Source organism: Sciurus carolinensis, chromosome 2 (genome assembly GCF_902686445.1).
Source record: "Sciurus carolinensis chromosome 2, mSciCar1.2, whole genome shotgun sequence".
In the NCBI taxonomy this organism is placed as follows: Eukaryota; Metazoa; Chordata; class Mammalia; order Rodentia; family Sciuridae; genus Sciurus; species Sciurus carolinensis.
The window spans coordinates 49,891,496-49,906,468 of record NC_062214.1 but is presented as its reverse complement, the minus strand read 5'-3'; the positions used below and the strand labels follow the sequence as shown (position 1 = coordinate 49,906,468).

The window sequence follows — 14,973 nt, the reverse complement described above, 5'->3', positions numbered from 1 at the left end:
CACTGGAAAAATCTAAAACCAAAAGAATTTGGGTTGGGGCTGATACAGATGACAGCCTCTGCTGACTGAATCAGCCATATAATTCTTGAACCTTTCTTCATAGAATTGGCTTAAGATTTAGAAACCTCAGGTTGTAGCAGGAATAAAATGATCAGTATTGGAACATGAACAAAGAAAAAAGTCAATGTGGGTTACTTGAAATTTCTGACTTCGACTGTATCACATGCCTCCTGGAAAGCAGTTTCTCTGAGGTATCATTCCTTTCAGGAGGCCTAGAGGTGCCTCCTGACATATTTGTGGAGAAGGATACTAGGAAGAAAATGAGGCATACATACACAATAGGGAGAGTGATAACATTCCGGCTCGCAGAGCTGTGTGTGTCCATCATTTGACATTCTGTCTGTCCCAACTCCATTCTCTCTGTTACTCCAAAGCAAGTCAGATATTGTATAAATTAAGAAATAGCTATGCCTACTTGAGTGTTCTTGACCCAAAGGTATCCTCTCTTCTTTCTCTGTAATATTTCAAGAGTGCCACCCTCCCCAGGCGGTACTGTTGGGGTGCCCAGCATTTGTCTCCTCTGTGGTTGGTCATGATTCATGATTTCTTTGTTCTCTTACTGCTCCTCTGGTTCATCCTCAGACCTTGCAGAGCTCATGCAGTCCTTGTTTGAGAGACATCAGAAATTTTAGGGAAGCAGGTGCCTAGTCATAAATATTCAGATAGGTGTTCCCATTTCTTAAAACAAAAACCAAATAGGAAGTCTCAAATGAAATCAAGGTAAATACTTTACCAAGAGAAAGGTTCAGCTTTTCAGTTCAAATACCACATATCCATTTTTGTTGTAGTAATTGGCATATGGTCCTGTGTAAAATGTTAGGCATTAGTACACAAATCTAATTATAAAATAAATATTGTAATATTTGAATTAGCAAGTTTTTTTTTTAACTTTGCTAATGTTTGTTTTAAAATCTTAGATCTTGCTAAAGAAATATTATCGAGCCAGAAAGGTAAACTTATTACTACTTCCATGAAGAATTTCCGTGCTTGTTTCATATTATGTCATCTTGGGTTTTTTTTTTTTTTTTTTAATACCAGTGGAGAGGATCTTAACCTTGAATATTTTAAATTTGGACAGAGAGAATTCTTCTTTTTAAAAAATGATTCTTAACATGATGTTACTGGAAGTAATTTTAAAGTCAAACATGACTCTAGATCACAGGTGTAGCCCTTTCATTTGCAATGAATGAGCCAGAGATCATATGGAGATGGGTGAGTTGTCTTGTTAGGGCAGACACCTGAATGGCATGGGGTTGCTCTTTCCATTTTGAGAGCTACGAAGTTGAAGGGCATGAGGGAACAAACACAGTCCAAATGGTACCAGTCTAAAATGGCACCAAACTGGTCCATCAGCTCCCACTACTGCCTGATGGAAGATAGTCACCTGATAGTCATTTTATCAAAGATGCAAAGTAAACCTGATTAGATCAAGTGAAATTGCCATTTTATTATACACCAGTACATACAAGTATTTTTCAAGCACCTAATAATGTACTAATCAATACCAGCTGTTAGGAATGCAGAGCTGGGAGAAATACAATTTCTGTCTTAATGGAAAATGTATATATGCAAGATTATTCAAGATTGGAAATAGCCTTTGGGATTGATTAAATAAATTCTGGCAGATCCATATGTTGAAATTTAACCCTAAAAAGAAATGAAGAAATGTCAGCCATTTCAGTGGTGGTGGCGTTAACAAACTCTGGCCAACCTTCCACAGAGGCAACTAAAAAGCTAAACAAAATAATAAAAACAAAAATCTCAAAGACAGTGAAGAGCAAAACAAACTTAGCAAGAAATTGCTAGTCCAAAATCCATGATAAGTTAAGTACCTAGAGAGGTGACCTCAGCACACAAAACCCCATTTGCCCTCAGAATATTTTCTGATCATAAGTAAGCAACTGTGAAATTGGTCTTGGGAGGCTCAAGAGAGAAATATGTCGAAACCAAGTTCACCCAAAGTGAGAAGGTGGGAAACCAGCCCCCAATTTAAGGGAGAATCCTAATGGGTAACACCCATTGGACAAAGATGAACTGCATGTCAGTCAGCTTTTGTTCTTCTTTGTGGTCCAGTCTTGTGTCCCCTCAGGAGTCTGTCTACATATCCTCAGGCCTTTCACTTAGAATAAGGTTGTCCTGTATTGGTATCGCTGTTGGGAATCTGGCAAACACCATCAGCCCAGCTCTGAAATTTGTCCTAAATAATAGCCAAATACAATGACCAGCATACTACCAGGGGTCACCAGGCACACTAACAGGACAGGCTGAGTAAGAAGCAGTGGAAGCAGAACCACAAAATATAAAACAATTATGGTTACCATATTAGGACACTTTTTAAAAATGAATTTGAAAAAATCCATAGGACTTCTAAGAGGGATCTCTAAGAAGTGATACAACAAATCTAAACAGGAACCAAATTAGACTGAAAAGTCTAATTATCCAGAATGTAGCATGAAGATAGATAAAACAAAGAAATGCTAAAGTGATAAGGTTCAGGATCCTTTGAATTGGAGACCCAGGAGGAAAAGAGTAAATAGGGGAGAAGCATTATATGAAGAGATAATAGCATATTATCTCTTATCATATTAGAACGATAAAGCATACTGCTTGGGATTCCAAAAGCCCAGGGTATTCCAAGCAGTATAAATAAAAAGAAATACTCACCTGACTATACTGTTGTGATACTGAAGGAAAACAAAGATAGACATGTTAAAAGTGGTCACAGGTGGGTACACACGGGATCTTTTTATTTTTCTTATAACTGCATCTGAATCTATAATTATCTCAAAATGAAAAGTTTAACAATTTTTGAAAAGCGTCCAGAGAAAAGGCATATCCTAAAAATGAGCCATAGTTAGATTGACAGCTGCCTTCTCCACTGCAACAGTGGAGGCAAGAATATAGTGGACAGTATCTCCAATGTGTTGAAAGAAAATAAGTGCTGCTGATGTAAGGACCATTCTCAGCAAAAATGTCTTCCAAGAGTAAAGGTGAAAAAAATCCACCTAGATGTGAGAAATGGAATTCTGATTAGCAAGGAAAGAACATAGAGGCAAGCACATTCAATAGGATTTGTTGAGCAGCTACTGTATGCAAGCAGCCAGCTCACATTTCAGTTGGGGTGATAGAAAAATAAGTATCTTCATAGGGAAAGTAGCAGCATGTCATCATGGGAGCAACAGATACGCTCTTTCAAGTTCTTTGCAAGATTTGGAAATTAGACTAATGGCCTTTAACCTGCTCTGACATCTGCTGGTGCTATTTTTGACCTAATAACTCTTCTATTGATTTCTTTCTGCATGGGTTTCATTGAAGCACGGAGAAAAGAGCACATAGCAAAAGTACAGCACAATGAATATTCCAAACTGAGTACACCTAGGTGACCAGCCCCCTGCATGCCTACTCATGTGCTTTTTGGTCCCTCTGTCAACCACAATCCTGGCACTAATATCATAGGTTTGTTTTGCCTATTTCTGAACTTTACAAAAATGGAAATATACACTACATACTCAATACATACTCTTTATCTCCTTTTATTCAATATTATATCCCTGAGATAATTTCACATTGTTATGTATATTAGTGGCTTGGTTTTTTTTTTTTTTTCATTTTATTGTATGACTATATTACAGTTTATTGGTCCTTTTTGTTTAAGTGGACATCAGAATAATTTCCACTAGTCTAGAAGAATACATTATTATTATATGTTATAATTGTTATCCTTCTAAGAAAAAAGATAGCAGATGAAATGCAAACATCTCAGACAAAAAAAGAGTTTGGCATCAATATATATAAGGAAAATGAAATTCTAAAGGATGTATTTTAAGTAGGTGGAAATTTACCTCAGATTCAAGGTCAGAAATGCAAGAAGAAATGAAAAAGTGGTAATTCTAAATGAACATCCACTATGTAAAATAAAAATTAATATTTTGTGAGGGTTTAAAATATAAAAAAACTAAAATACATGGTAACAAAGGTATCAAAATCAGGAGTGTAGTAAATGGAGTGTTTAAGCAGTATACATGCTTTCCATTATCATAGAACATGGCAAAAGTATTGATTAATATGAACTTTGAGATGTGAAGAATACATGTTACAGGATTTGAGATAAACAGTAAAACAATGGAAATAGACTGTATAACTTTTAAGTTAATAAAGAGAAAAATGGAGTCCTAAAATATATAAACATAAATCAATGTAAAATATAATCAATAATCCAAAGAACAGAATGAAAAGTACAAGCAAGCCAATCAATCTGAAAGTACAAAATAAAGTAGTGATTAAAATCCATATATATCAGCAATTACATTAAGTGTAAGTAGACCAAATATTTCAATCTAGAAAAAAAAAAAGTCAAACTAACACTGCTCACAAGAGATAATCTGAAACAAGGATACAAATAATTGGAGTTAAAAGTTTGATGAAAAAATATCATATAAACACTGACAAAAAGAAAGCTGGGGTAATTTTTTGATATAAGAGAAAATGAATTTTTAGGTAAAAAGTGTTACTGAAGTAAAGAAGATTAGCAAAGGTTCAGTTCACCAAAGGTATATATAAATGTATATTCTGTGACCCAGGATTCCTGTTCTTAAAAAAGTGTGTACAGTGAAGAAATCTCAAAGGTCCTTTGCAGCATTGTTCAAAACAGGTTTGTTTCTAATAGTCAAACACTAGGATCAGTGGAAAGGTTTGTTAGTAGAGTAGTGGATTGATGGTTGCGTGAGTACACAGGAGACTACTACGTAGCAGAGAAAATGAAGTATACCTATGCACAGCAACTTAAATGAATATTACAGAAGTAATGTTGAACCATAAAAGCAAAAAGAATGTATATGATTCCCATTTAAATCAAATTCAAAAGAGAGGCAAAACTAAAACGTGCTTTTTAGGGGTACACACAAATGACATGTATAGAAAAGCAAGGAAGTTATCACTATAAAAATCAGAGTAGGGGTGGCTGGGGATATAGCTCAGTTGGTAGAGTGCTTGTTTCCCAAGCACAAGAATCCCCAGCACCGCAAAAAGAAAATCAGAGTAGGAGGAAAAGAGATTTAGTGAGAAAAGATCCAGTGTCAGTGTGTAGGTGCCTTTTGAGGAGCTTGGTGGTCTTTATGTTTGCTTTCTCTGTACTAATGTTTTATGGTCATCAGATTCCTTTTTTATACAATGTGTTCTTTCTATTTTTTTAGAAATTTTTCTTATTTTTCGAGACGGGGTCTCACTGTTGCCCAGGCTGGCATTGAACTCCTGGGCTCAAGTTTATCATCCTGCCTCAGCCTCCTAAGTAGCCAGGACTGTAGTACACCCCTCTGCATCTAGCTACTGTTCACTAATTATGTTGATATGCTTTTATAAAACTGTGTTTATTTGGTGATGAGATTATAGTTCATTGTTGCCTTCTTATTATATTCTTATTGTAAATAATCTGTAGTACATATATGAAAAAGTAAAATGAATATTCTCAAATTAAAAGGCAATAATCAGATATTTCTGAGAAAAAATACAAAATGACTATCATATTAAATATGGGTCTGTCTACAGAAACATTGTCCTTTCTTTTCTTAAATTCACACAGGTTAACTTTGAGGAATTTAAGGAAGGTTTTGTGGCTGTGCTGTCATCAACTGTTGGTGTTGGCCCCTTGGATGAAGAAGGTAGTTCTCTGGAATCAGGTAAGAGGATTTCCTCGTGTCAGCTTTAGTTTCTCTTCATTATTTGTGGCCTGAGTATAACCTAGCAGTTCTGTAAACTAAATTCTAACCCCAGTTTCTGTCACTACCAAACTATATAGACTTGGACAAAACATTTGGATCTTTTCTCCTTTCATTTCCTCGTCTGTAAAATAGTGTCACTTAATGATGTGCTGTGCCTGCAGCAGACGGCTTCATCATATCGAGTGAGTGATGGGTGTGGCAGAGGTAGAGGTCAAGTGTACTGATGGAAGTGTTGCTTTCCTGGAGTCTGAGTGTGGCAGACAGGCCGACTGTCCACCTGCCCAGGGCACTCTGGCATCTACTGTGTCACAGATTGTTAGTTTTTCATCACTATGATCAAAATTGGATGTCTATTGGACCAGTGTAGGGAGGGTGTATGTAATGGTGACTGGCAGTTCCCCTGTGCAACAGGGCACACTGTTCAGACAGGTGCCTGACTATGAGATAACAGTATTGGGCAGAAGTAAAACTGGCAGGATACAGAAAGCTTATGCCATATATATTCTGAGCTTTATGTATGTTATGTAGATTCTGTTTCACCCTCATAGGAATCCTGTGATATTGTCATACCCACTATGCAGGTGAGAAAACTGAGGCCCTAGGTGGAAAGGAATTTGTCCTTGATCTCACAGTTAATACAGTTAATAAGTGGTGCTGAGGAGTCTAGTTTTCCAGACAGTTAGTAAGTAGTGCTGACAGTTAGTAAGTGGTTTAAAGCCAGTTTTCTAGCTTTAAACCCTAGGCCTTTGTGCATGCCTTTCCTGGAACCCTGCTTATTCCATTGGGTACTGTTGGTTGACTCCCTTCTTAACTCCTTGCCAGATGTAGAGACCTTGGGCACAGTGCACAGAGCCCTGAGGTTGCAGGGAGACCCACCCGTAGTATTTACATGACGCTGTCATTGCCTTGTCTCACACCTTTCTAAGATGAGAAGAGGGCCACTTGGCTTGCCTGACTCAAAGGAGTTTGGAACACAATCAGAGGTATCAAAGTGCCTTCAGAAAAGTGAGGCACAGCCCTATGCTTTGTGCTCCCTCATCTGTACCAAACAACACAGGAAGTCCTCTCTGCTTTGTGGTGCTAATTAGCTTAAAACTCTCCTTCTGTGGGATATGTTCCTAGTTCTTCCAAAGAAACAAGCTCATTGAGGACCTGTGCTTTTTCTCACCAAGTCCAGTTTTCTTTTGGTTTAGAATTTCAAAGCTTTCCTTAACAGAATGGTCCTATGCCCTACCTGAAACACTGCTCCTGCTGTCAGTGGGTGGAATTCCTTCCCCATCTATCTATACACCCATCCACTAGTTAAAAGACTGAACTGGTGCTGTGGACTTGTGATCTCATAGGTACGTATGGAGAGTCAGGGTCAATCCTGCCTGTGCTCTCCAAGGTTGTTTGGTTCAGTAACTCCCCAGCTAGTCCTTCTCATCATGATCACCAACCTGCCCATCCCCCATGTGCATCCACATCCCCAGTGCTTTCATCCCCCTTCTCGCCCCTCTGTTTCCTGCTGCTTCAGGGCTCTGTTCTCAGGCCTGCTTGCCTCTTCTGCTCTAGTCAAGATGCCATCCTCTTCCTGATTTACAGTCTCTTGGCTGCTCCTTCCTGTCACCCCTGCTGTGATCAGAAAAATGTGCTTTGGATAATCTAGTGGTGAGTTTCATGATGTGACTATATGTCTTGCATTTTGAAGAGCACCCCTGCTTCCCCGTCATCTTTCTCCTTTTATTAAAGGCCAATATTGAACATATAAATAAATATAATACTCTTTTGGACTTTGTTATACTTTCTCTTGCTCTGTATTTCCTATAATAAATACACACATAGCATGCAGCATTTTGGCTAAGGGTGTGCTCTTCACTCTGGGCTGCTGCTGGGTGTGTGGGGCCATGTGCCTCAGGTGCACTGAGGGTGGAGTAGGACAGAGGATTGGCCCAGAACACACTGGAAAGATGCTAGTCCCAGGTAACTTATGGTGCCCCTCACCCCAGAGTGGGAGAGACCCTGTGATTCTTTGGGGACGGGAGAGCTAGCTGATCCTGGCATTGCTGCCATTGTCCACTCCTCTCCCATTCTTGTTTCTCTGCTGACAAGCCTCATGGACTCTCTTAAGTACCTTTTCTTGCTGATGGAGGGCAGTTTCTCCATGGGCTTCTCTGATGAGAATGTTGGAAAGCATGTCTTCCTGGGTGGCTCATTAAGCAGAGTGAGGGCAGGGTGGGCCTGAGCATAGACACAGGGGCCACTAAAGCAAGAACAGATGAAGGTGGGTTGCACCATCCCCAGGTGTGCAGGTGGGTACTTGAGGCTCAAGACATGACCACTGGCTGTGGGTCAGGGTGTCCTCTGTGGCAGGCCTAGTAGTCCAGGAGGGTTGCGAGCACCAGAGTTTCCTCTTCCTTGGTTGTGTCAGGGATTTCCACTTTCGATACCACCTCAGGGTGCATGTCAGCAGAGAGGGAAGAGGAAGATCCCTGTCTCCCATCACCAGCTGCAGCTTGTATGCAGCAGAAGCCAGAATCAGAAGCAGTAGCCTTAATTGGTTGCTCGTTCACCTTTGGACACTATCAAGATCCCTTCTCCATGATGGTATTCAGCCTGTGAACTTCCGTGAATTTTCTCTGACATTCTCATTTTCTCTGCTGACTTGGAAGCTTTTCCTGATCTTCAACATGTCCCATGAACTCTGTCTGGGGAGTTTGCCAGGCCAGGCTTGTTGCTGCCTATTGCCTCAGAGTGGTTATTAATTGTGTCTATAATAACTTGAAGTGTCCCCATGTGGTTCTAGCTGTGACACTGTCACTTCAGCATGTCCTAAGTGGAATTCAGCATCTTCCTCACTAAACTTTGTCCCCGATTCTCAATTTCTGCCTCTGTCCCTGTTCTTCTGGTTGGCCCAAGACAGGTCTGCCTTGAAGTGTTCCTCAGTTTCCTGGCCAGGCCTTGCCTCATTGGGTTCATCACTTTTTCTCTGGATAACCCCATTCTGGTTGTTTCCTCCTTCTGTACCCAGTCTTCTCCTGCTGCCCTCCCAACTCTTTCCTGCCCTACTCACATACACTTTTTTTTAGGATTGTGTAGATGTATAGGACAGAACTTGGAAGAAGGAAGTGTAGGATTTAGGGGATTCTCACAGATCCTGAAACCAAATTCATGACTGCCTCTACTCCAGACATTCAGACCTGCTGCAGGGTTGCAGAGAATCTCCTGGCCTTGTCTTGGCCCACACAAACCCATGCCTTTCCAGCCCCATTGGGTGAATAGTTATGAGAAGTAGTCATCAGATCTCCGGAGCATTATGTTCTTGAATGATTGGGAGGTTTATTTTTCCCTTTGCATAAAAAACTAGACAAAAGCAAAATATGCTTAAAAAATGTAAATAGTACATGGAGTTTAGTGGAGAGTTTCTTCTCCCTACTCTGGCTTTCTCAGTCTCCCGTCCCCTGACATTACGAGAGCCACTGTTAACCATTCATGCATTTTTCCAGATGTTTTCCTGTGCATAACAGCACATCTTGATTCACACTCTTGAGTCAAATTTATAATTTTTTGGAGGGTGTCCTGTCACATGAGTGAGCCTAGAACCCACTTCATAGGCCCACCCTCATATCTCCCATTTTCTTTTCAGCTGCCTCTTGTACTGTTCCACCGAAATATGTGAATGGCTCTAAGTGGTATGGCCGTTGGAGCCAGCCTGAGCTGTGGGACTCTGCCACTGAAACCAAATACGTACCAGAGCAGCAAGCCAAGGCCAATCTGAAGAGCCAGCTCCGACGTTCTGCTTCTCTGGAAAGTGTGGAGGTGGGTCAGTCCTCCCTTCCCACTCCAGGTCACCCAGTTGGGAAACCAGTATTTCACTTCATCACTCTCTTTAGCACATGACCGCCAGAGGATGTGCAGAGGGCAGCCATATTCCTGCAGCTAAGGTTCACATTGAGAGTAACATTTCCTTCTAATTGTCTTGGGTGTGATTATTTTGGGGGGTAATCCTGGCCACAGAACATTCTTTTTCATACTTGGGCAGTTGAGAGCTTATGCTCAGATATTTTGTTCCCTCCCTGTTGCCATCACCACCTTCCCTATCACTGCAAGAAGGTGATTTTTATGAAAATGTGCAAACGGTTAGAAATGGAAAAATTCCTTTGAGGTAGCCTCAAAATTTGGAATATGAATGTACAAAACCTGCCTCACACTTAGAATATACCAAGATCCCTCTTGGGTCTTGGGAGTTGATTCTTACCTTCAACCTGCCCTGAGCCTTTTGACCCACGTATCTGGAATTGGTCAAGGAAACCAGCTCCCCTTGGGGGCGGGTCCACAGCTTTTGAGTTAATCATGGATTCATTAGACCCATTTTTTAAGGATTCCAGAAGGTTCCTGGTTCTTGCTCTCTGTGGTGCCAACTTGGGATAGATGGAGCTATGTTGGGAACTTATCTTTAGTAAGAGTTCTGGGACCCAGACTGATTAGTTTATATTGTGAACATTTGTTGAGGCAAAGAAAAAAAAAAAAAAAACACATATACTTAAATGTTACATCTCTTCTTTCAGGGGCCTGCTATACCTGGATAACACTAACAAATTCAGGATATTACTTTTATTCTTTTTTTTAAATTTGTGTCTCAGGCACAGAGGGTTGAGTGAATCTACTCCTGGGTTTAGCGTGCTTCATCTTTGTTGGTGCCATTCTGCTTCTTAAGTCATTATTGACCTCCAAACATGAATGCAGGGAAACCTACCTTTGGAATTGTTGGTTGAATTGAATATATTAGAAAAATGAGGTTGACCGTTTTATCACCAGTCAGATTCTGACATTTGAGAGTTAATGACAGCTTTGAAGGGGACTGGTCATTTCAGGTGTTCACTTGAAATCTGTTAGGGTGATGCACAGCACTTATTCAGAAGCAGACTTGAACTCTGATCTGCTGACTCGGTCACTGAAACATGAGCTTTTTACTTACATCATGTGTTTCTCAAAGGCCCTGCCTGCTCTGCTGTCTCAGGTGTAAGGTTGTAAAGGCCACTGAAGTGTCAGGTACTTGCTGTGCATTGTGCTGTCCCCAGAGACCTTGAGGGATGTAAGGGCTGTTTGATGAACTGATGTGGATAAAAAAGGACAGTGCAGAAGGTGATGATATCACAAACTCTTTTAGAGATTGTGTCCCATGACTGGAATGTTGACTAGCTCTGTCAAACCAGCAGTATCACCTGTGCTGTTGTAGGGAGAATATTTCTCTTCTGTTACAATGCGAGAGCTTCTTTGTGTTTTTAGTGTGACCTGCTGATGATTGGTTGTGTTGAGGAGCCCTCAGCATGCAGAATGAGGAATGTACCTGTCTTCATGTCCAAGCCCCTCACTTCTGAGAGGGCGTTGATCCAGAGCCATGCTACATGTTGCTCAATGGGGACCACACCCTGCAAGTCCTCAGCCTAGGACTGCTGGCTTGACATGCAGCCTCCATTGTCCATCTCCCACTCAAAACATCCTATTCTATTTGTTCCTGGTGCTCCATCCACTGTGTTATCCTCTGGTGAACTCACATTTTTCTCCTTACATTTTTCCAGAGTCTCAAGTCAGATGAAGAAGCCGAGAGTGCAAAAGAGACTCAAAATGAATTATTTGAAGCACGAGGTAATGCCATGACCTCCTCTTTGATGTTCTGGGCGTTTGACCAGGGCTTTGAAAACTCGAAGAGCTGGATCTTTGGACAGAGCACAGCCACAAGAATAACTGCTTGGGAAATGCATGCTCTGGGTGGTGTTCCTGGTTGTCTTCTTCTCCAAGAATATTGGTATCACAGCCATGAGGAGGTCACTTGGTCCTCAGCTTCCCCTGAGGTCAGATCCAGAGGCAGAAGCCACTGGCCAAAGGAAAAATGTGATTCTACCATGTGTCATGGTCCATGCGTTTCTGATATGACAGGTTTCTGATATGACCCAACTGACAGGTGTGGGTCTGATGTATCAGGCTGGAGGGCCATGCTTGGCCTGGTCATGCCCAGGATTGGCCCTGCTCATCCTTCCTAGTTTGCCAAACCTGGACAGAGCTACTCCTTGATTTGAAGGGGCTGTCTTGGCACCTGCCAAGGTCCTATCTTTGCCCCCAGTAGAGTGTAAGACATGGTCCTGTTCCTTGAGAGCCCTATGTAGCAACAGAGGCCAGCAATACATGAGCAAATCATAGCCTGTTAGCATCACAATACTGCAGAGCTAGAAAACAGAGAGCTCTGCTGTTTTTGTTGCTGTGGCACTGTCTACAAGACCCAGGGCTGGGAATGGAAGCTGGGTGTGAGTGGGACACGAAATCTATCCTCACCTTTCTGGGGTGGTGCATGTGTTACGTGCTCCTGTGGGTACTGAAGCCTTTTGGAAGTCCAGGCAAAAAAAAGTCTTCATAGTTACTGTCCTCGGAGGGGAATGGAAGCTCTTAGGACAGGGACGTCTTTTTTCACTTTTTCTTGTATTTACTTAGAATACATTTGATGATATAAGAATTCTAGAGTGCTAACTGGGGAGTCAAGACCAGTGACGATGGCAAACATTGCAAAACATAGGTAACAGTGTGGAATTAACCATTGACCTATGTGATGCTGCAGAAGTGAGAAAATGATGATGTAAGTGTGGGATAAGCATGCAGCCATAATGTCAACCCTGAGGAGCTGCCCCAGTGGAGTAAGGTTTTAGGCACCTCTCCTGTAGCACAGTCCAAGCAAGGCCCAGAGGTGACAGTCTGAGTGAACTTGAGAACAAAATTGAGGTTTATGCCAGGCATTTGGGTTGTAGAGCTCAAACTTCTTGTAACACTGTTGTACAACTTCTCTGAGAAATGAACTGACTGGAGTGCCCAGGGAAGTTTGGAGAATGTGACAAGATAGAATGGGCTCCATGATATGTCCAGGGCCTCACCTGAGACACACAGAGACTGAGTCTGAAATTGTGTGAAGGGTCACTCACATGTCTGGGTTTAGGGCCTTGGGTGAAAATTGCCTCAGAGTGGCTGGACTTCCTCATAGCATGGTGTCTCGGGGCCTCTAGTGCACGTGATCCCGTAAGAAAACTGGGATTGCCTTCTAGCATACTGTCCAAAAGCCACATAAGCATCCCTTCCGCCATCTTGGTTGGAACTGTCACAAGACTCCTTGTTTGATTGGAGAAGAGGGGGCTGCATATTTCATGTTCTGATGGCAGGAGTGTCAAAAAAATTTGAAACCGTGCTTTTAAACTGCTGTTGGGGAAGTTTGAAAGGAAGAGGGCAGGCATTTCCAAAGAGTGAGGGAACTAGAATGGAAGGATGTTATGTGCTTCAATAAACAGAAAAACTGGAGGTGTTGATAGACATGTAGGGAACAGACTGAGGTCCTTAAAACCAGACATCTGTGCAGCCTGAAGGAAAGCAGGAAATTGTCACTGTCTTTGAAGAGGACAGTGATGGGAGGAACTAATGCTTTGGGGTGCAGGGTCACAGTGATGGGGGAAAGAGTCTGGAGCTGGCTGACCATAAATGGAGCTCTCTTCAGACTGTGGGAGACCTGCAGCTCCCCCAGTTGATTAATTAACTGGCAGGTGCCTGCAGGGCATGTGGATGGAGCTGGCAGAGGTGCAAGGCCATCTCAGGAAGCTAGGACCACTGGCTGTGCTTTATTCCATCTGTGAGCTCTGGGTAGAATCTGTGGCTGTCAGTGTCCTGCACCAAAAAAAGCCCTCATCCTTGGGCAGAGTCCCCTGCAATTTCCATCAGACTGGGCTGTAGGCCCTTTCCTGTGTTTTCCTCAACAGTATCATTTCCCCACAGTATCATTCATGAGTGCACAGGCCTAGCATTCCTTGGGGGACAGTGACCTTCATATTTCTAGTTGGGTTATGAAAGTAATTAATGTCAACAAAACTAATCTGCCTGAAAGATCCAGACCTCTGAAACAGAACTTTCATTACTTCAAGTCTGCTTTCGGTAGAAGTGATCCTTCTTCCTGCATTGGGCTGGGCAATGTAGATAAGGTATAGAGGGGCACATCTGTCTTGACACATAGTTAATAGATACATCCTCATGGATGCCCCAGTGTCTATTCTCCACAAGTTGCTTCCTCTGGCTAAGTTTTAAACACGTCAGGAAGCCAATCAGATGAAGAGGAAAGGTTACATATACTGGACAGCTATCACTCACACCCGCTGTTGAAGACACCTGTACCTCCTGAGTAAGGTGCATGACTTACTGGCACTACCTACAAAGGATTTGTGCAAAAAATAAAACAACAAAAAGCTGAGTCCGATTCCAAACTAGCCTTTGATGCTAATTTCAGGTTCATGAGAAACGTTGGGGATAGAGAAATAAGTTAAATGACACTACAGAGATGCCAGCAAATAATCCATGATGGAACAATAGATCTCATCTCCTAAGGGGCAGGAGAGGTGCTCGTAATTGAAAAAAATAACAGCCAAGTGTCAGCAGCCAAGGAGTTTGGACACTGATGCAATTGAATCAACTGTATGGAGATATTTATGAGACAGGAAATTACTGTTGATTTTTTAGGCATAATAGTGGCATTGTGATGAATGTAAGGAAATGTACACATTTTCTAGAAATTTATTCTAAATATGTGGAGGTGAAATCACATGAAATCTGGGGTTTCCAATACTTTTAGTAATACGAAAATGGAGGAGAGATGAAACCAGTATGGCAGAGTCTTCTCATTGCTGAGCCTGAGGGACAGGTACTTCAAAGGAAGGGTCTCTCATAGTTACTCTTGCATGTATTTCCAGAGAGCACATCAGATATCTCTTAGCACATTTCAGTAGTCAATACGTGATTATTAACTGTGGTCACTGTATTGTACATTAGGTTTCCAGTACTTAATCATCTTATAACTGAAGCTTTGTGTTCTTTAGCCAACATCTCCTTTTTTCCTCTGGCCCAACCCAGCCCCTGATAACCTCCATTCTACTCTCTGTTACCAAAAGTTCCGTGTAGTTTTAGATTCCACATACAAGTGGGATCATGCAGATTTGTCCTTCTGTGCGTGGCTTATTTTACTTAACATGACGTCCTCTAGATCCATCCATGATGTCACAGATGGCAGAATTTCCTTCTTCCTCCCTACCCCCACCTTTTTTTTTTTTTTTTTTTGGCAGTGCTGGGGATTGAACCCAGGGCCTTGTGCTTACAAGGCAAGCACTCTACCAACTGAGCTATCTCCCCAGCCCCC

At 41.7% G+C, this 14,973-nt stretch overlaps 1 protein-coding gene across 7 annotated transcripts in view; it reads left to right on the top strand.

The window, feature by feature from the left end:
- The window catches only part of Ninl (ninein like), a 126,091-nt gene that overhangs the window by 58,196 nt on the left and 52,922 nt on the right, over nucleotides 1-14,973 (top strand). For all 7 annotated transcript variants that reach the window (XM_047539976.1, XM_047539979.1, XM_047539975.1 and 4 more), the window contains 3 exons: nucleotides 5,639-5,735; nucleotides 9,403-9,575; nucleotides 11,339-11,405. In XM_047539976.1, the coding sequence (XP_047395932.1) occupies nucleotides 5,639-5,735; nucleotides 9,403-9,575; nucleotides 11,339-11,405 (337 nt within the window). The remainder of the gene's footprint in view (nucleotides 1-5,638; nucleotides 5,736-9,402; nucleotides 9,576-11,338; nucleotides 11,406-14,973) is intronic.